The 22132-nt window shown below is 41.2% G+C and overlaps 2 protein-coding genes across 2 annotated transcripts in view; one reads left to right on the top strand and one right to left on the bottom strand.

The window, feature by feature from the left end:
* Positions 1-500: 500 nt before the first annotated feature.
* LOC113649534 (carboxypeptidase O-like) lies at positions 501-5482 on the bottom strand. The gene is made up of 9 exons (XM_027157359.2): positions 5386-5482; positions 5072-5132; positions 4510-4611; positions 4290-4394; positions 4082-4198; positions 3407-3500; positions 2951-3153; positions 2746-2830; positions 501-1383 (listed from the first exon to the last, which is right to left on the bottom strand). The coding sequence occupies exons 1-9, from the start codon at positions 5439-5441 to the stop codon at positions 1118-1120; spliced, it is 1089 nt and encodes a 362-aa protein (XP_027013160.2). The 5' UTR covers positions 5442-5482; the 3' UTR covers positions 501-1117.
* Positions 5483-6531: 1049 nt separating this feature from the next.
* LOC113640974 (NAD(P)(+)--arginine ADP-ribosyltransferase 2-like) overlaps positions 6532-22132 on the top strand; it is a 30574-nt gene continuing 14973 nt past the window's right edge. The window contains exon 1 of the mRNA XM_047817321.1: positions 6532-6732. The gene's annotated coding sequence lies outside the window, so the exon portion shown is untranslated. The remainder of the gene's footprint in view (positions 6733-22132) is intronic.

The raw sequence follows: 22132 nt of genomic DNA, 5'->3' as shown, positions 1-22132 counted from the left end.
CTTTAAAAAAATACTGCATTGTCTAGGAATTTACCCTAATTGGTCCATAAACCTGCTTTCATCAATATCTAATTGTTTTAATGGTTTGAGGATGCATTCATTCATGCTTTAGTTATTTTTCCCGTTATATATTGTCACGATGAGTCACAGGCGAATGAGGATCCAAATGCAGTTTTTTGGAGTTTTAATCGGCCAACACACGAAACAGAAAAACAGTCAGGCAGGCAACACAAGGCAGAACACAGAACGAACAGTCAATGGGAACATCAAACAGAAACACACAACATACCAACAATGACTAACACCAAGGAAGTGGACAAACAGAGTAGATATAGTGAACAAGAACCAATCACAAGGCGGAGACAATCAAAGACTAGGACAAAACACCTGGGGAAGAGCTTGAGTGCAATTAATGTCCATGGTAACAAATAAGTGGGCAGGGCCAACAATTAACAGCAGGGAATGACAGCAGACAGAAACAAAGGAAAACACAGACAGACTCATTACATATATTCTGTTTTTAATTAAGTAAATTGTTCTATCTTACTGGAATACTGGTCTGTCTAGATAACAAGGCTGCCAGAGTCCCATGATGCACCAAATACATTTACACAAGTGTATAATATGTCAGATCATTTACGGAAATAAACGTCATTAGAGAACATTATAATTCCAGGAACAGAAAAAAAAATCTTTGGAATGGTTACTATTGTTATTTTACAATATAATATTTTTATTATATATTATATGGTTAAATATTAGCATGGGGGGGGGGGTTAAAATACATACATACCTTTAAAATTGTGTGATAATTTATTTCTAACAAAATTGCAACATTTGTTTATGCAGCAGTATAAGCATAAAATAAAAGGCAGACACGAGAGTGTAATTCAGCAAAATGTGTATTCACAACAAAACAGCAAGTTAGCCGCGAAACCAACAAGGCATGAGCAATCGACTGTCGATCACATGATCCATTACATACTGTAACAACATTCATACTTATACATATATTACCAAAGTGTTGTTTATAAGTGAATAATACTACAGATTTTTTATGTAACTGGGGAGATAACAGAATCAACCATGTTATTTAAAGTATGTGATTGATTTCAGCTTAGACGGTGGCGCTAGAGAGCCACAGAGCCAGGCAAATACTCCACAGCATGGCTGCGATGCTTGTAGCCGCCGCACGGATGAAGGTTTTATCGTGGACGTGTGTGATGATGGACAGTGCGCCCTGATACGCCTCCTCACACGTGGGTTGGATCTGATCCTCCGGCAGCATGAAGCCGTGCTGACCCTTATCACGTAGCTCAAATGTGAAGGAAAAGGGGATGCCGATCAGACGCGCAAAGTCACGAGACGAGCCCGAATTGGGGTCTGAAAGATATTAGAAAAATATGCTGTCAAACACAGGAATGACCACATTTAAACATCTGAGAAAAGTTATCAGAAAATAAGTTAAGAACTGAAAAAAGTAAGTAGGTAAGTAAAAATAAAAATTCAAATAACAGAAATAAAAGAAGAAAAACTAGTGGAAATGTTGTAGAGGAAAACTAGTAACCAGAAAATAAAATCTCAAAAAATAGAATCTAAGTAATTCTATAATAATCCTATAAATAAATGGATTTTTATCTCATTTAAGACTCCTTTTTTTATTATTGTTATTATTATTTAATGACCAAGCCTCAAATTAGGACCGGAAAAAATTTAATAATGAAACATAAATTTTCATCTGTATAAAATATTTGAAATAATGCTCTATGTATCTATTGTTAAATAGTAAATGATATAAAAGTACAGGGGGTGGGAATGAATGAACTAATGAAAGAATTAATGACTGAATCAATCAATCAGTCAATCCTATCCCAACCAAAGTCCTGTTATTATTATTAAATGTTATTATTAAAAATAATAACAATCATTTTGTAATGAAACACCTTGGAGATAAAGATCGGGTCTCCGTTGTTTGAAAGCCAATGTCGACATTTGAAATTACCAAAACAAACACGCCCCTAACCCAAACGGTCCCACCCCTGTATTGATAGCTCCGCCCACACATACATTCGTAACCCAGGCAACTCATGGAAAGAAATGTGTCTTTATCATAGCTGAAGGGAAGAACAATACGATTGCAGATAAACAAACACACAAGCATAATCATGCAAAGGACGGCATATATTAATTCTGTGAAACAAAGAAAAACCAACGTTACTCACCTATTGAGAAGGAAAAAAGTAAAGTACTTAAGTAAAGTTGGACACTTTATTATATTCACAGATTGGAGTTTCCCGAGTCAATAACACCTAAGCTAAATGCTGTTACTAACAAAACGTGGTTGTAGCTGCCTCTCTACATTACTACGATAGAAAAGAGGTGTTATTTGTGTAGTAAAAGTAGCTCAGGAGTTATTGACTCGGGAAACTCCAACCTGTGAATATGTGGCCAACTTCCTGCTCCTTCAGTTCTCTCCAGCGCTGGAAAGCTGATCCTATATTAACACGTCCTACTTCTTGCCTTATCGTAAGCCTTTCTTCGCTTTCTTTCTTTGTTTTTATCCACCATGTCAATGTTAAAACAGCTTTCTGCTAATGTCACACATGTGCACTGAACACTCTCTCCGCCCATATTGACAAGACACGCCCCTTTCTGGCAGCCCAACGCAGTTTTTTGAAGCATTTCTCAAACAACGGAGACCTTACCTTTGAATCATGTTAATGTTAAAAAAGAGGTCAAACACACAAAGCACGTTAGGAGGTGTTCCCACTGTGTAGTCCATTCCGTGAACAGCTTTAATGGCCTCCGCTGCAGCCAGACCCACTTTCATCTACACACACACACACACACACACACACACACACACACACACACACACACTTGCAGGTTAGACAGTAACATGGAAGGACATCCTATGAGTCTTGTATAGTGAAAAGGAAACAGCCCTCACCAGCTCATCTTCATTGGGGGCGGTGATGTTGGGGTGCCCATAAGGCAGCAGGATCAACTGGCCGAACGAATGGATGGTGAGGAAGCAGAGGATGTTGTCTCGATTGCCACTCAGAAAGTCTGTCACCGCCTTGGCCTCGGGCTCCGAAAGAGCCGAGGGTCCATTATAGAGCACTGAGCAGCAGTTTCTGGAAATTCCCACCACTGTGCAAATCACAATGACATTAGTATCTAATAATGGAGGCATGGCCTGTGTGCCTGTTAGTCAGAGTGAAGGTGTCATGGCCTGTGTGTCTGTCACTCACAGTGAAGGTGACCAGGCCTCTATATCTGTCACTCTCAGTGAAGGAGGTGTGGCCTGTGTGCCTGTTAGCCATTAGTCTAATGCATCTATAAGATAAATACGGCACTATATAAAAATTAAATATAAGTGTAAAAGCATTAAATCATGACTTACTTCCCCAGTTAGCATAGAAGTTGGCATTGGGATCCGTACCAAAACATGTGCAGTTATCAGATCCAGGTGACCTTGTCTTCCTCCATAACCGTGTCTAAATAAAACAGCAAATGCAAAACCATAAGAAATTAGAATGTTTAGATGATAAATAGATGAATGTTTAAAATAAATTGATGATTTTTAGAAACTATGGCTATGATTTGGTAGAAATACTTTGTCAACATTTAGCTTCATAAAGATTTTATATGCCTCCTAAAGCTGAAACTGGATCCCTGTTCATTTGTACTTACTTAGATATTTTTTAGATAAAACTTTATTGGTGTCTCTGGTGAAATAGTTATGTAACAGCAACTGAAATGTTGACATATTTAGTGCTCCATTTTGAAGATAAGATAATAAAGTGTCTTTAGAGATTGTATAAGAAAATACATTTAAAAAGTAAAACATGTAAATAGTATAAATAACAGATAGATAGATAGATAGATAGATAGATAGATAGATAGATAGATAGATAGATAGATAGATAACTATATATATATATATTTTCTGATGTTATATTTACAGCTTATTTATTTATTTATATATGAATTATTCTTAAAATGTTTACAGTACTTATTTATAAGGGTTATTTCAGTTTATAGATGTACTGTGTTCTGAACATGGCTGTAAATTCACCGTGTTGTCTTTCCATGAGTAAATATATCCGTCCATGTTCAACACTGGGGTGATGTACAAGTCCAAATGTTTCAACATTTCGCTGATCTTTGAGTCTGTTTTGTAGGAACCTAGGATCTGTTTAGATTTGATTAAAAAACAGCACTGTAAAGGCAGTGACAGTTTTAGATGGAATGTATAAACTTATAAAAATAATAATAAATCCCACCTCCTTGACAAAGTGCTGACAGAAAGCTGGAGTGATCCATTCTCGAGCGTGAATCCCACAGTCCATCCAGACCATCTTCTTTTTCTCTGTGCTGCTCAAACCGATCTGCCTCACACGCAAACACAGACTCATGGGATTCACTATATTCATTATAGTAAAATAGATTTAGTGAGATGGTTATCATAGAGTTCATTTTATACCAGCTTTACAGGGAAGCTACCTTCAGCAGAGTGATATTCCTCTTTTCATACGTGTTTCCATAGATGACGCTGGTAACGACGTCAGGATGTTCCTTTATCATCATGTTCATCCACTCAGAGATCTGTGATTGAACAATTTAACAGATAATTTTAATAAATGCCAATAAAAAAATATAAAACAGACCAACCTGAAGAACCAATAAACGAAAGAAAATAATCCATGATGCAGTACTATTCAACAAACAAAATCGACTTATCAGCAATTTCAGAAATATAATTAGCTGTTCTTGGATGAAGTAACTAAAAGCAATAAATACCAGTTAATTTATTAAAAACAATGTAATCGTTAATAGTCAGTAAAGAAATTAAAACAATGGGTAAATAAATGATTTAATAAATCAAATAAGAAAGTAAGAATCAAAATTTAAGAAATTACTTACTAATAAAACGAAATAGATTTGAATTTGAAACCAGAACAAATCAAAATAAAATATTGTTTACTGAGCAAGTAAATCAATTTAGTAATCGAATTCACACTTTTTACACAAAAAGAATAGAGAAATGTTTAAATGTTTGAATGACCTCATCCATGGTGTGGTACTTGGTGTAGTCATAAGTCCACTGCTCTGCTCCCTCCACTGCCCTGGAACATTAAATCATACAAAGAATTAAAAAAATTGTTGACAAAATGAACAAAAAATGAACAATTCTCATTTCTACCAGGTCTACTCTATGAAAAAAAGAGAAACTTTTTCATAATCAAACCAGATTTACTTCAGTATTTTCTGTAATTATTTGCTACATTAATATAGTATCTTTACTTATCTGTTTACTCTGTATACTTATCTAGATTTTTACCCTCAGCCACTGAGATCATGATAATGTAGAAAAATTACCTGTCATGGGTTTGCAGGGTTAAAATGAGCAGAGTGGATAAAACCAATCCAGACATGTTGCTCACACCTTGAAAAGCAATAGGAATCTGCACCAGCTGTAATAAGTGGCCTTTTATTGGGTTTGACGTCTGATAAAGTCAATGATTAAGCTGAAGTCCACAGCAGTTTCATCAGGAGTACTATCACGTGGGAATAATTAGCTTTTACACACCTAAAGAAATAAAGATTTGATGTACATGCTACATGATTTTATTTATACTGAATAGAAAATTGTGTGCAAACAAACAATAAAAACTAGAATGTACATTTCCTGAAGAAAATGTGAATGGTGCTTGCACGTGGCAAGTTTTTTGATTTTGCATATACTGGGGCAGGGCCACGGCACAACCAAAAGGCCAATCAGTACACCAATGTAAAACTTTGTTCAGAGTATCACCCTGAAGGAGCCGAGTTTGGTGTAGATAGTTCGAAAGCTTGCCGAGTTACAAACCTCCAAAGTTTATAATGGGAGTCTATGGGGAAAAAAGGACAATTTGAGACCCGGTACCGGAAGTACCGGTACTCGGATCGCTTATAAAAGTTATAGCACACCTCTCCTCAATGAGCCAGTCAATTTGACACCTCATTCATGGGTCTAAGACAAAAGCTGTGGGACAAGTTATGTGCCGAAGTTTTGTCCGGGACAGTATGCACAATAGTAAGAAAGTTGCTTTGCAAGCACCATTAATTAATGAGTTAAGTTTAAGATTTGTGGTTATTTCAGCATTCCAGGTCTTTGATTAGAACAGTAATGAGGATGTAATCAAGAGCAGGAAATGCACTGCTCACAAGAGGTACAAATGGTGCTTGGTCCCCACAGACCACTTTGTTAAATTTACACAGATTAGTTTGGATTCACCTTTATTGTCATTACACATGTACAAATACAAGGCAACGAGTATTTACAGTATGAGTACAGTATTTATAGTATGAACAGGATAATATACAGAAAAATACAGTGTGTAACCCCAGTTACAAAAGTTATTAAAATATAATTATTTTTCTTATTGAAGCCCTAAATGCAGTTATTTTATGGTCAGTGAATCAGCCAATGAGAAGAGAGATGTGTCTGAATGCTGTTTGGTGCATTGCTTACTTCCTGGTTTCTCTCGCCCATGTGAGAGAGCGTCGAGTAGTGTGCACGTGCGACAGATAGAGAGCAGACGTAATAATTAGAGAACTCCGGAGAAATTTGGGGTATAAATTACTTTAATATTGAGCTTTTACTCAATATTGAGAGAAATAGAGATTACAACCTCTTCAGAGTAACGATTGAACAAGTTGAAACGGAATTTATCATCGGTTTTGGTGAGTTAAAGTTTGTAAATTCATTACATTTAATGTGTTTAAATGTATATAAGTTAAATATGCAATGTCAAGAAGTTTATTTCATTTTCTTTACGGTTTGAGAGTGAAATGTGAAGCTTATCTGCTTTATATGTAAAAGACTTTGAAAACTAATGATGCTTTTATGGCCTTGTGTATTCAAGGTCAGGTTTTTTTGTTTGTTTGTTTTTTGTTGTTTGTTGTTGTTGTGATTGATTGTTTTGAAGTTGCATGATCCTTCGTCTCCATTGCTCCTGCGCTATGAATGCGCAGGAGCAATGGAGTTGGTTTGTACATGAGGCTAACATGCTACGGTAACGATAGAGTTGGGACTGACGAGCCATGAGGAGTTTTCATCGAGTTGTAAATGTGAGAGATTTAACCCTTTCATTGGCAAATGGACTGTAGGCAAGTGAAAAAACTGTTACATTTTTCCTATTTTTCTTGTGGAGGAAACTCACCTTAAAGGAAAGACTGAGATACAATACTGTTTTGTAAAAGACTGATTAACTGTTTAGTAAAAGAATGGCTTACTGATTTGATGAATGTGATATACATTTTAAATGTGCATGTGAGAACTTACAGTGAATTTGTTGTTTTGTTTTGGGTTATATGTTCAATTCTAAGGTTCAAGTATAACCTTTTGAAATAATCGTTATATGCACATTGAGAATGTTAATGTGAATTGACTTACCAGTGCTTTATTTTATTTTTTCCTGTATTACTGTGATTCAGGTGATTTACTTTCACTGAGTAAATTATATATTTATAGAAGGGAAATTTTGATACTGTTTACAATATAGCAACAGAACAATTATTTTGGTTTATTTTTGTTTATTTTCTTAACTTCCTTTTCATGTCATGTTACTTGGCAATTCAATACATTTATCTATTTTCAGTTGAACTTAAGTGTGCAAGTGATTCATTGTTGTTGGAAGCTCCTGGGCTCAGTAGTCGAATCAAATTTTCTGAAAGTGATGGTCCATAGTTCAGACCCGTTGTGTCTGTAGGAATTAGAAGAAGGCTTACAAGTGCCTTGCAAATGTATTCATACTCAATGAACTTTTTCACATTTTGACACGTTACAACCACAAACAAATATATATTTTATTAGGATTTTATGTGATAGACCAACACAAAGTGGCACATAATTGTGAAGTGGAAGGAAAATGATAAATGGTGTCAATTTTTTTTTTTTTTTTTTTTTTTTTACAAATAAATATCTGAAATCAGCCCCACTGAGTCAATACTTTGTATAACCACCTTTTGCTGCAATTACAACTGCAAGTCTTTTGGGGTATGTCTCTACCAGCTTTGCATAATCTAGAGAGTGAGATTTTTGCCCATTCATCTTTTCAAAATAGCTCAAGCTCAGTCAGATTGGATGGCGAGCATCTGTGAACAGTGATTTTCAATTGGAAATTTCAATTTCTCGCCACAGACAAGTCTTTTGCAGACTCTAACAGGTTTCCATCTAAGATTGCCCTGTATTTGGCTCCATCCATCTTCCCATCAACTCTGACCAGCTTCCCTGTCGCTGCTGAAGAAAAAAAAAACCACAACATGATGCTGCCACCATGTTTCACGGTGGGGATGGTGTGTTCAGGGTGATGTGCAGTGTTAGGTTTCCGCCAAACATAACGTTTTGTCCATGACATGTTAACCATGTCTTGGTAGGCTTGCCGTTGTGCCATACTCTTTCCATTTCCGGATGATGGATTGTACAGTGCTCCGTGAGACGTTCATGGTTTGGGATATTAATTTCTAACCTAACCCTGCTTTAAACTTCTCCAGAACTTTATTCCTGACCTGTCTGGTGTGTTCTTTGGTCTTCATGATGCTGTTTTTTCACTAATGTTCTCTAACACACTTCTGAGGGCTTCACAGAACAGCTGTATTTATACTGAGATTAAATTACACACAGGTGAACTCTATTTACTAATTAGGCATGGCTTTCAAGTTTTGAAGACAAGCAAGAGTGACATCTCCATTTTTTTTTCATTGGTTGGTGCGTTAAATCTTACCCAGATAGTGCTATTTTCTGATTGGCTATTGTGTAGCCTCTTTTTTTTGATTTGCTGATAAGTGTCAGGCTAAGAACTCCAGTGGATGCGCACTTGATTCCTGCCCGGTTCCATAGTGACAGCGGTGCAGACAGATACATTTTGGGGGCTGCGGCATATTAAATATATGATAAATAGTCAAAATGTGGCAAAGAGTGTGAGAGTGTGACAAAAGACCGAAATGCGTGACTGTCACTCTCAACGCGTGACACTTGACAGCCCTGTATTAGATAACCTGAAAGGAAAATTTGAAGCCAAATAGATAAACATTCAAATATTAAGTCTACTAGCACTAGCCAGCTATCTACAGTATATAAGCATACTTAACAGTATTTCTGAAAGGATTAGAATTTATTTTCATAAATATTTATGAACTTCACTGCTAATGTAACTAACATAATCTGATATATAAACTGATATACAGAGAAATAAAAATATATAAAAAAGTAATATAGCCTTTACTGGTTATGCTAGGACACGCTCTAAGCTAGCCCGACTGGATTATTTTTTAGGAAAGATTTGTCATATTCTTCAATATTCATTATTAATGCTTGCTAGATGTGAGCATTCCATATAAAATCTATTGTGACTCAAATGTAACACACAATTCTGTAATTGTGTTAAATATAAATAAAAAAAGGGTTAAGAATAGAAGGTAAAGGGTGTGGTTAAATTATATTCTGTAGCATTTATACCACCTGAACAAGCTACATCATCTAATCTCACCAAGAGCTAAGTCTGACCCACTAATACATTTTGACAACTAAATCCCCACCCAGGTGCAGCGAGTGTCCTCTTTTTATCCTGGGTAATAAACCTATCCTGGAAAATTATTATGAGATGTTTGTGTAATGAGAAGCCAAAAGTGATTATCTCATTTGCAATCTAATCTCAACTGCATTCGCAGAATCATACCTGGAATTTATAGTATATGAGCTCATATCACTTTGATTTTTGAACACATTGTGTACATTACCGGAGGAAGATTTCGTATCTACCATGACCTCACTTATAACACTACCTTTTTAGACCTTGACATGGAATACCACCAGCTTGTAACATTTGACAGAAATTTCTATTAGGAAGCTCAAAAAAGTTCAAATCTTGCTGATACCACTACATACTAGAAGTTGCCTAGGCATCACAATTTGGCCCTTGTTTAAGATTTCTTGCTATTTTTTCCTGATTTCAACACATTAATGAAAACAAATTTCACCTACCAATGGATTTAATGTTAAGGATGAACATAATCAAGTTTGCTAGTGGCATAACAGTGATTGGCCTCATCACCAACAACGATGAGACAACCTACAGGGAAGGGGTACCACATCTGGCCATATGGTGTGCCAAAAACGACCTGCTCCATAAAACCAGCAAAACAAAGGAGATCGTCATTGACTTCAGAAGAGGAAAGAAAAGGCACACACGCCCCATCCACATCAATGAGTTGCCAGTTGAATGTGTCTCCAGCTTCAATTTCCTGGGGATCCCCATCTCGGAGAACCTGTCCTGGACCACTAACAACTCTAACTTGGTCAAGAAAGCTCACCAGTGCCTGTTCTTCTTGAGGACACTGAAGAGACATCACCTGCTTTGAGCTATTCTGGTGAACTTTTACTGTTGTGTAATTAAGAGCATCCTGACCAGCAGTGTCACAGACTGGTATGGAAACTGCACAGGCACAGACCACAAGGCACTGCAATGGTTGGTGAAAACTTTACTTCCAGCAATTGAGTATGTCCAAAGGAAACGTTTTCTGCATCCAGCTTGCAGCATTCTTTAAGACTCTTCTTACCCTGCCCATAGACTGTTTGTCCCCTTTCCCTCCGGTATGCACTTTGGAGCCTCCAGACAAAAACTAGTAGACTGAGGAACAGCTCCCATCAACCCTCCCGGTGATATTATATCGATATAATATATAATATAAAACGCCCTGTATATAATGTCTATAGCACCCAGCCTGTATATCTTGTTAATAGCATGCAGTGCCTTGCAAAACTATTCATACCCATTGAACTTTTCCAAATTTTGACGTTACAACCACAAAGAAAAATGTATTTTATTGGGATTTTATGAAATAGACCGAAAGAAAGTGGAACATAATTGTGAAGTGGAATGAAAATTATAAATGGTGTCCATTTTTTTTTAACAAATAAATATCTGAAAAGTGTGGTGTGCATTTCAATTCACCCCCCTTTAATCTGATACCCCTAACTAAAATCCACTGAAACCAACTGCCTTTAGAAGTCACCTAATTCAGGGCTAAGTGTCATGCATCTCCCGCCACACATCGTATTTCTCATGCAGAAAAACTTTTTGACTATTTATCATATATTTAATATGCTGCAGCGTCGCTGGGGGGTCGGAGATGTCACTCTTGCCTGTCTTCAAAACTTTAGAGCCCTGTCACTATTAGGCATAAATATGGTTGGCTTCAATGACATGATGATGCAATAGAATTCTAGCTCCCGTTTAAATAATGCCTTATGCAGCATCTGTCAGGGAGCACCCTGCTACTTAAAGTACCCACGCCCACTAGGAGCTCCTCGCCAGCATGCTAACCACACACACCTGACGCTCATCCACACACTCATTTCACTGCCTATATGAACACTCACATCACGCACTCTCCCCATCCTTTATTATCGATATTGCTTCTGGAGTTACGCTGAGCGGATTACTTACCCCCGATTTCAGCCCGGTGCCTCGCTTCTCCAAACATGCACGAGAACTTTATTCTATGGACTGCCTCTCGTCAGTTCAGGACATTGTGGGCCACACCCTCAGAGCGCACCACCGGATTTTTCCTGCGTTTGCAGCAGGTATTTGTGTTGGCTCTGCCTTGTTTTGTTTCGTATTAAACTTTGTTTGCTGCTACTTCGGTTTCTGCCTCCATATCGGCATAACAGAATAAAGGACCCCGAAAAGGGACACACAAAAAAAGAAAGGGAAAAAAAAAGGGAGGTGTTCTACGCCGCTTCTGGGACTCTCTCCGAGGCCGACCGGCTACTCCGGATACATCAGGGGCGGGACAGCATCACCGAATACAGCCACCGTTTCCACACCCTGGCTGCCTCCATTGGCTGGAACGAGATGCCACCGCTCAGTGTGAATTGGCTGGGTCTAGCACCGGAGATCCAACAGGCGATGGCGGTACACGATTACTCTGTGGGGCTGGAGGAGTTCATACAGAGGTCCATTGGGCTCTCACAGTGTAGGTAGAGGAATAGCTGCCTGGCAGCTGAAAGATGCCAGTACTGCAGGAGACCGGGCCACTCCCTCTCGAGATGCCCCGCTCGTCCTTCACATCCTGCGGTGAGTACCGTCAAGCTCCCTGCTGACATCTCGACCTCTATCGAAGCTCACCATAACCCTCATAACCCCTGCTCTCTCTGCCTCCGTGTGCGCTCTAGTCGATCCGGCTCAGCAGGGAACTTCATCTCCCAGGCCTGCCTCGACCGTGTACGGCTTCCCAGAGAGAGGAGCGCCTAGGACCTACCGGTCCAAACCATCCAGGGATGTCCACTGTGCCGGGGTTGGGTGAAGCACTGCGCACCAATCATCACGCTGCAGGTGGGATTGTTTCATCAGGAGGAGATCCGATTCTTGGTGCTGGAGAGCTCCACTGTCAGCATGATCCTAGGGAGGCTGTGGCTACAACAACACACCCCGAGGTGTTCCTGGGACCTCTGCGACATCTTTGAGTGGAGCCCTTACTGTGAGGAGCACTGCCTCTGTAAGGGCCACTGTGGGTGCCACTCGGGTGGAGGAAGCCACAGCCCCCTCATGGGTACAGGTCCCAGAGTGCTACCAGGAGTTCCAGGACATGTTTTGCTCACGCCTCCCCCCTCACCACTATGGGACTGCAGCATCGACCTGATTCCTAATGCTAAGCTGCCAAAGGGTTGGGTGTATCCCCTGTCGGCTCCCAAACAACGTGCGATGGAGGACAGCAGACACTCAACCAGGGGTTCATCACACACTCCTCCTCCCTGACTGCCTCCAGCTTCTATTTTGTGGGAAAGAAGGACGGCGGGCTTCGTCCCTGCATCGACTACAGGCAGCTGAACACCTGTATCCTGGTGGCAGTGGATGGGTTCTCCAAGGCCTGCCGCCTTGTGCCCTTGAAGGGCCTGCTGACCGCCATTGAGAGCGCGGAGAATCTCTTCCATCATGTCTTCCGGAACTTTGGCCTCCTGGAGGAGATCGTGTCGGACCATGGGCCCCAGTTCATATCACGAGACTGGCAGGCCTTTTTCCAGCTCCTGGGGGTTTCAGTGAACCTCTCGTCAGGCTATCACCCACAGTCCAATGACCAGGCAGAGCATAAGATCAAGACTCTACGGGACTCACCCCCTTCTAGTGTGTGTTGGATTTCCAGCCTCCTCTGTTCCCGTGGTCCGACGAGCCATGCGATGTGCCCTCTGCTGACTACTGGTTCAGGGAGAGCCACTGGGTCTGGGAGTCGGCGCACACTCAACTCCGCACGGCCGTCCACGAGACCTGCCGGCATGCCGACACTCGGCGACTGGAGGTGCTACATTACCGCCCAGGGGATCTGGTGTGGCTGTCCACAAGGGACCTAAGGTTGAGGTTACCCTGTCGCAAGTTGAGCCCTCGGTTCATCAGGCCATTCAAGGTGGCCGGTCAGATCAGCGACACCAGCGTGGTGTACAGGCTGGAGCTGCCACCCAGGTACCGCATTCACCCCACCTTTCATGTGTCTCTACTCAAGCCATGGGTTTCGATTGTGTCTCTCCCCTTGGTTGACCCCGTGGCGCCCGCCCAGCCGGACGTCGTAGGCCAGCCCGGGGTCTACGCTGTTTGTGACATCTTGGACTCCCATCGGCGCCGAGGTCGCCTCGAATACCTGGTGGACTGGGAGGGGTACGGCCCAGAGGAGCATGCCTGGGTGGCCCGTCAGGACGTGCTGGACCCTGCGCTGCTGGCGGACTTCCACGCCGTGCACCCTGGCCGCCCGAGGCAGGCCTCGTCGCAGCTTTGGGGTGTCGGGTGCCGCCCCTGGGGGAGGGGGTGGTGTCAGGGAGCATCCTGCTACGTCTCCTGTGCGCGCCTGTGCACTAGGAACTCCTCGCCAGCATACTAAAAAACACTTATTTAAGTTAAACAACATGACATTAAGCAAGGAAATGTGGTGTTTAGGGAAGAACAGCAGGGAACACAATGTCTTTATCTATCAATGAGGCTCATACAATAATCCCTTGGGATCAGTGAAGTGAATTTTAATTAATAGTTAGTCTATAAACTCATATTTTGTGTCAGTTTGATTGATTAAAATAAAAAATGCTTTAGGGATTTTTTTTTATTGATGATTCTAAGCTAACATTCATTCTTTTTCTACCGCTTATCTGAACTTCTCGGGTCATGCGGAGCCTGTGCCTATCTCAGGCGTCATCGGACATCAAGGCAGGATATACCCTGGACGGAGTGCCAACCCATCGCAGGGCACACACACACTCTCATTCACTCACGCAATCACACACTATGGACAATTTTCCAGAGATGCCAATCAACCTACTATGCATGTCTTTGGACTGGGGGAGGAAAACGGAATACCAGGAGGAAACCCCTGGGGCACGATCTCCAAATTAAATTATTTTAATTCAAAATTTCAAAATATATTTGACATTAATTGCCCAATTTGCAAGTAGCACACAGCATGAGCAATACACATGGCAGCATCACACATTGATTTTTTATTTGAATGTTTCAATGTTTTATCATTGAATAATTCTATCTATATCTCAATCTAGCATGATATCTATCTACCATACCTCAAAAAGATACCACGTGTATGCAAAAAATAATAAAAAATCTTTAAAATGATGCAGAACGTAAGTAATTTGATTATATGGATGGATAGATAAGTTGATGGAAGGATCGATGCTCTAAAGCTTACAAGTGGTCTGTGTATCTGCTCAGTTAGGAACCATGAATCCGGTGACTTTAAGACCCAGTAGTCAAACTCAGAGTGAAGATTCCTTATAGGTATACGAGTAATCCCTCGCCACTTCGCGGTTCAAGTTTCGCGGCCTCAGTGCATCTGTGATTTTTTTAAATATCCATCGAAAAATAAAAATAACAACAGTTTCCCAGGATGCCAGAAAAAAGAGAGAAACTCTCTCAGAGGCTTTGTACATACACACAGGCACTCAGACAAGGTACGTGATTGGTTCCCGGCGCGAGATCGACGAATGAGAGCACGAGTGGATGTATCCCATGAGCTGATTGGCTGTGCATCATCGCATCCTCTCCCAGCTCACGCTGTCAACTGTAGCTCGCATATCTAAGTGTTGTGTTCAAAATTAACTTTTCGTTAAGCCTTTACAATGCCTCCTCATTGCCATGTATAATATTATAAGGTTTTATAATTAAATAGATTAAGTATATATATATATATATATATATATATATATATATATATATATATATATATATATATATATATATAAAGTATAAATATACATATTCGAAACATTCTGGTACCCACACACACATATACGGAAATTCCTAGGGGGAGCACTCCTACTTCGCGGATTTTCACCTATCGCGAGGGGTTCCGGTCCCCAATAACCGCGATAAACAAGGGATCACTGTATTCCCCCTATGATGCATACGGCCCACAGTAGACAGGGAATGATGATAGTACATGTGCAAAAGGGCTCATATTCACTTAACAGTGGCACAAAAGGAGAATAATTTATTGATATCATGAAAGAGAGACAAATATTGAGTACATAAAGGAGAATTATGTCTGAAAAGTCCTGTTTAAGAAGATGTAAAGGTTGAAGATGTTTGTTAATTGATTAATTGATGAATGGAAGAGTTCCATGTTAATGTTCATGTATCATGACATCCTTTAGTCAGCCTCTTTTGCATGTTTTGCTTGTCCTCAATTGCCTCAAAATAGTTTTAAGTTCTCATTTTAAAAAAAGGGACATGAGATGCACAAAACAACAACAAAAACATGTCATGTCCAATGTGTAATAGTGAACTGTTAGGAAAACATGTAGAATAACATTTACACACAGATTAATGTCCAAACTGTGTTACGCTTACATTAGGACAATACACAATGCATAGGTATGTGCAGTGATGTGATGTGATGAAGCATGTGATTGGAGCAAAACATAGTCAAAAAGATACCACATGTTCTGGTATGTACATATAATATAAAGGTTTCAGATGATTGTTAACTTATTAATAGGTGGATGGATGGATGGATTGATGGATGGGTGGACAGATACAATGGTCCTTGTTTTTGATTGATGATTATAGGAGTTGGTTTAAAGAAAATGAAAAAGAAAAAGAAAGAAAGAAAACTGACACAGAAACCAAATAATAATAAAAATATAACCATAAATAGATTCAGCAAATGTTCCATAGAGTAAAATTTAACACAACTCATACTAACACAAAGAAGCAAAACAAAAACATTAAGACAAAACAATAAAAGAAACACAAAGAAGTGAAATAAATATAAATCAATTATTGAACAATGGCTGACAAAATTTTCCCCAGTCAGATTACAGAAGGTTAGAGATAAAACACTTGCACCATGGTATAATAGTCATACTCACACTCTCAAGAAGGAGACCCGTAACCTCGAACGGAAATGGAGAAAAACTAAATTAGAGGTTTTTATAATTGCATTTAAGGACAGTATGTATCTAAAAGCTGCAATGGCTGAGCACCTGAGCAAACTCATAGAAAATAACCAGAACAATCCCAGGTTTTTATTTAGCACAGTGGCTAGTTTAACAAAAAAACAGAAATCTGAACACCCTATTCCATCACATTTCAGTAGTGAGGACTTTATGAGATTCTTCACTGATAAAATCGAAAGTATCAGGAATAAAATAGGTGACGCTCAACATATGAGAACAACCAGTGACACAATCTCACCTAAGGCTTTACACAGCTTTACAATTACAGGACAGGAAGAGTTAGATAAACTTATTACTACAGCTAAACCAACAACATGTTCACTAGACCCCATCCCAACTAAACTACTGAAAGAAGTGTTACATAAAGCTGGTGAGCCTCTTCTTAATATCATTAACTCCTCGTTATCTTTAGTTTACGTCCCGAAGTCTTTTAAGTTGGCAGTCATTAGGCCACTCATCAAAAAACCTAACTTAGATCCTAATGAGCTATCAAATTACAGACCTATCTCACACCTTCCGTTTATGTCTAAAATACTTGAAAAGGTTGTGTCTGTTCAACTGAGCTCCTTCCTACAGGAGAGCAACTTCCTTGAAGAGTTTCAGTCAGGTTTTAGGCCCCATCATAGCACAGAAACTGCACTTGTTAAAGTTACAAACGACTTGTTCTTAGCCTCGGACCAAGACTGTATGTCACTATTAGTTCTACTTGACCTTAGTGCTGCATTTGACACTATAGACCACAACATTCTTCTAGATCGTTTACAAAATTACACAGGTATTCATGGACAGGCTTTAAGCTGGTTTAGATCCTACCTGTCAGACCGATACCATTTTGTAGAATTAAATGGTGAATCCTCCAGTTTAGTAAAGAGTAAAGTTAAACCAAGGTCCGTGACGTCGCCCGATAAGGCGCAACCGGGGCCCCGCCCTGGAGCCAGGCCCGGGGTTGGGGCTCGTATGCGAGCGCCTGGTGGCCGGGTCTTGCCCCACGGGGCCCGGCCGGGCTCAGCCTAAAAGAGCGGCGTGGGGCCAATCTCCTGTGGGCCCTCCACCTGCAGGAGAAACCGTAAGGGGCCGGTGCAATGTGGATTGGGTGGCAGTCGAAGGCAGTCGAAGTCCCCAGACACGGAATCCAACCAGGCTCTGGAATCCAACTCCTTGAGAGAGGCTGGACTCTCTACTACTCTGGAGTTGCCCTTGATGAGAGGCGGCGGGCTGGTGTGGGCTTGCTCATAGCCCCCCAGCTCAGCCACCATGTGTTGGAGTTCACCCCGGTGAACGAGAGGGTCGTTTCCCTGCGCCTTCGGGTCGGGGATAGGTCTCTCATGGTTATTTGTGCTTATGGGCCAAATGGCAGTGTAGAGTACCCGACCTTCTTGGCGTGTCTTGAAGGGGTGCTGGAAAGTGCTCCGACCGGGGACTCTGTCATTACACTGGGGGACTTCAACGCTCACGTGGGCAGTGACAGTGACACCTGGAGGGGCGTGATTGGGAGGAACGCCCCCCCCCCCGACCTGAACCCGAGTGGTGTTCTGTTATTGGACTTCTGTGCTAGTCACAGTTTGTCCATAACGAACACCATGTTCAAGCATAAGGGTGTGCATCAGTACACATGGCACCAGGACACCCTAGGTCGGAAGTCGATGATCGACTTTGTGGTTGTTTCATCTGACCTCCAGCCGTATGTCTTGGACACTCGGGTAAAGAGAGGGGTAGAGCTGTCAACTGATCACCACCTGGTGGTGAGTTGGATCCGATGGCGGGGGAGGAGGTTGGACAGAATTGGCAGACCCAAACGTACTGTGAGGGTCTGCTGGGAACGTTTGACAGAGTCTCTGGTCAGAGAGATCTTCAACTCCCACCTCTTGCAGAGCTTAAACCAGATCCCGAGGGAGGTTGAGAGACATTGAGTCCAAGTGGACAATATTCTCCACCTCCATTGTCAACGCGGCCACTCGGAGCTGTGGCCGTAAGGTCTCCGGTGCCTGTCGTGGTGGCAATCCCTGAACCCGGTGGTGGACTCCGGAAGTAAGGGATGCCGTCAAGCTGAAGAAGGAGTCCTATTGAGCCTGGTTGGCTCGGGGGACTCCGGAGGCAGCTGATAAGTACCGAAGGGCCAAGCAAGCTTCAGCCCGGGTGGTTACGGAGGCAAAAACTCGGGTCTGGGAGGAGTTTGGGGAGGTCATGGAGAAGGACTTTCAGTTGGCCTCGAAGAAATTCTGGCAAACCGTCCGGCACCTCAGGAGGGGGAAGCAGTGCCCTGCTCACACTGTTTACAGTGGAAGTGGGAATCTGCTGACTTCGACTGGGGACATCCTCGGACGGTGGAAGGAATACTTCGAGGTTCTCCTCAACCCCACCGACATGTCTTCCACTGAGGAAGCAGAGGGCGGGGGCTAAACCTCTCTGTGGTTTGGTTCGCATTGCCGGCAGTAAGTCAGACTTGTTCCTGGTACATGTTGGACTCCGGCAGGGCTGCCCTTTGTCACCGGTCCTGTTCATTACTTATATGGACAGGATTTCTAGGCGCAGTATGGGGCCGGATGGAGTCCGGTTTGGGGACCACAGGATTTCGTCTCTGCTTTATTCAGATGATGTTGTCCTGCTGGCTTCCTCAAACCAGGACCTTCAGCGTGCACTGGGAATGTTTGCAGCTGAGTGTGAAGTGGCGGGGATGAGAATCAGCAGCTCCAAGTCCGAGGCCATGGTTCTCAGTCGGAAAAGGGTGGCTTGCCCCCTTCAGGTTGGTGGAGAGCTCCTGCCACAAGTGGAGGAGTTTAAGTATCTTGGGGTCTTGTTTACGAGTGAGGGAAGGATGGAGCGGGAGATGGACAGGCAGATTGGTGTATCTTCGGCAGTGATGCGGTCGATATACCGATCTCTTGTGGTGAAGAAAGAGCTGAGCCACTAGGCAAAGCTCTCTATTTACCAGTCGATCTACGTTCCTACCCCCACCTATGGTCATGAGCTTTTGGTCAAAAGACGAGATCCCGGATACAGGCAGCCGAAATGAGTTTCCTCTGCAGGGTGGCTGGGCGCTCCCTTAGAGATAGGGTGAGGAGCTCGGTCACTCGGGAGGAGCTCAGAGTAGAGCCACTGCTCCTCCACATTGAGAGGAGTCAGCTGAGGTGGCTCGGGCATCTGTTTCGGATGCCTCCTGGACGCCTACCTGGGGAGGTGTTCCGGGCATGTCCAACCGGGAGGAGGCCCCGGGGAAGACCTAGGACACGCTGGAGGGACTATGTCTCTCGGCTGGCCTGGGAACGCCTGGGTATTCTCCCGGAAGAGCTGGAGGAAGTGTCTGGGGAGAGGAAAGTCTTTGCATCCCTGCTTAGACTGCTGCCCCCGCGACCCGGCCCCGGATAAGCGGTAGAAGATGGATGGATGGATGGATCCTCCAGTTTACTACCAGTTAATTATGGGATCCCTCAAGGATCAGTTCTAGGATCTCTGCTTTTCTCTATATACATGCTTCCATTAGGAACATTATTAGAAGACATGGAATTAGTTTCCATTGTTATGCTGATGACACACAGTTATATATCTCATCAAAACCAGATTAAATAGCCACAGTGTCCAAATTAACTCAATGCCTTAGAGAGATAAAAGACTGGATGAGCTGCAATTTTCTGCTGTTAAACTCTGATAAGACAGAAATACTACTCATAGGTCCAAAAACCAGTGCACAGAAACTCTCACAATTTAACTTCCATTTAGAGGGATGTACTGTTACTAGTAGCTCGACAGTGAAAGACCTCGGTGTTATATTAGACAGCAATTTGTCTTTTAAAAATCATTTCACTCATACTACCAAAACAGCCTTCTTCCACCTTAGAAATATTGCCAAGCTGAGAAACATCCTGTCTGTATCTGATGCTGAGAAGCTAGTTCATGCATTCATGACCTCTAGACTGGACTATTGTAATGCATTACTAGGTGGTTGTCCTGCATCTTTAATAAATAGGCTACAGTTAGTCCAAAATGCAGCTGCCAGAGTTCTCACTAGGACAAGAAAGTATGACCATATAACCCCAATTTTATCATCTCTACACTGGCTACCTGTTAAGTTTAGAATTGATTACAAACTGCTGCTACTTACGTACAAGGGTCTTAATGGTTTAGCTCCCATGTATCTAACTAGTCTTCTAACACATTACAATCCTTCACGCTCTCTGAGATCACAAAACTCAGGACTTCTGGTAGTTCCCAGAATATCTAAGTCTACTAAAGGTGGTAGAGCGTTTTCTTATTTAGCTCCCAAACTTTGGAATAGTCTTCCTGATAGTGTTTGGGGCTCAGACACACTTTCCCAGTTTAAATGTAGATTAAAAACTCATCTCTTTAGTCAGGCGTACACATAATACATCCCATAATATCATGCACCAGTACATCAGACCTGCACATTTTTATGAACAGCAGATATGTTAATCCCTTTCCACTGCTTCTCTCTTTGTACCCATCCCGAGGCATCCAGACACTGTACCAGCTCCCAACGTCCTCTGTGGGACGAAGCTTTTGGATGTCCACTGAGCCGAGGCCAACTCTAAGAATCCTGAGACATCTCCAGTTAGACTCTGCGATACTAAGGAGATCCGAAGTCCATGATCCTTACATCACTACAACATTTATCTGACTGTATATTACAATCACACCCCCAGTGTCACCCATATGAGGATGGGTTCCCCCTTGGGTCCGGTTCCTCTCAAGGTTTCTTCCTTTACCCATTTAAGGGAGTTTTTCATTGCCACTGCTGCCTGAGTCACCTCAGACTTGCTCATAGGGGAATAAATACATACACATTGTGAACAATATATATCTAATAATAATCTAGAATTTTTATTCTGTCAATTCTTTTACTTTTATTATTGTTATTTCCTTTATCATTAATTATGTTTACCTTCTGCTCTATGTTTATTTTCTGTAAAGCTGCTTTGAGACAATGTCTATTGTAAAAAGCGCTATACAAATAAACTTGAATTGAATTGAATTGAACAAAATAAAAGTCCGCAAAACAATTAATTCAGATATTTTAGAATTCAGATATTTTATTCATAAACAGTCATATTTTATATGCAAATAACATTATTATTATTATTATTATTATTATTATTATTATTATTATTATTATTATTGTTCCTTATTTTTTACAGCCAATTCCAATATTTTGGAACTTTTTTATAAACTTTTTTATTTTGACAATTTTTCTGTTTTTCTGGACATCACCCAGAATGTAGTGACTCACCCAAAATATTGAATTCTTCATGCAAAATGAAGTGTGTGAGCTGATGTTTTTTTTTTTTTACTATAGCAGTCAACCCTGAACATGTTTATTTTATAATAATTTTATTTTTTGTCCTATTGACTTTTGTTGTTGACTAGTTGTTGACTAGTTGTTGACTAGTGTATTAGTGTTCTGAAGAATTTTTAATGAATAATTAATATGTAGACATATTTAATATGTAGACATATTTTTGTAATACCTCCAAATGCATTCTAAAATGTCTTTGGGAAATCTTTGTTGATAACTACAGATAAAGAATTGTTGTCTACCAATAATGCATTTTTGTCTGTAGATAACATACTGTATATAAGAAATGAAGTTTATAATATATAAGGAATTGTTGGTTGTAG

This window comes from Tachysurus fulvidraco, chromosome 8, assembly GCF_022655615.1.
Source record: "Tachysurus fulvidraco isolate hzauxx_2018 chromosome 8, HZAU_PFXX_2.0, whole genome shotgun sequence".
NCBI classification, from domain to species: Eukaryota; Metazoa; Chordata; class Actinopteri; order Siluriformes; family Bagridae; genus Tachysurus; species Tachysurus fulvidraco.
The sequence above is the reverse complement of the archived record's forward strand: the minus strand, read 5'-3'. Positions and strand labels throughout refer to the sequence as shown.

Excerpts from the sequence above, each read along its gene's own strand:
- LOC113649534 (XM_027157359.2), bottom strand. The coding sequence starts at position 5,441 with ATGTCTGGATTGGTTTTATCCACTCTGCTCATTTTAACCCTGCAAACC. Across the intron at positions 4,199-4,289 it reads GTCAGCACTTTGTCAAGGAG|ATCCTAGGTTCCTACAAAAC; the intron begins GTGGGATTTATT and ends AAATCTAAACAG. Across the intron at positions 3,154-3,406 it reads CTTCTATGCTAACTGGGGAA|TGGTGGGAATTTCCAGAAAC; the intron begins GTAAGTCATGAT and ends TGATTTGCACAG.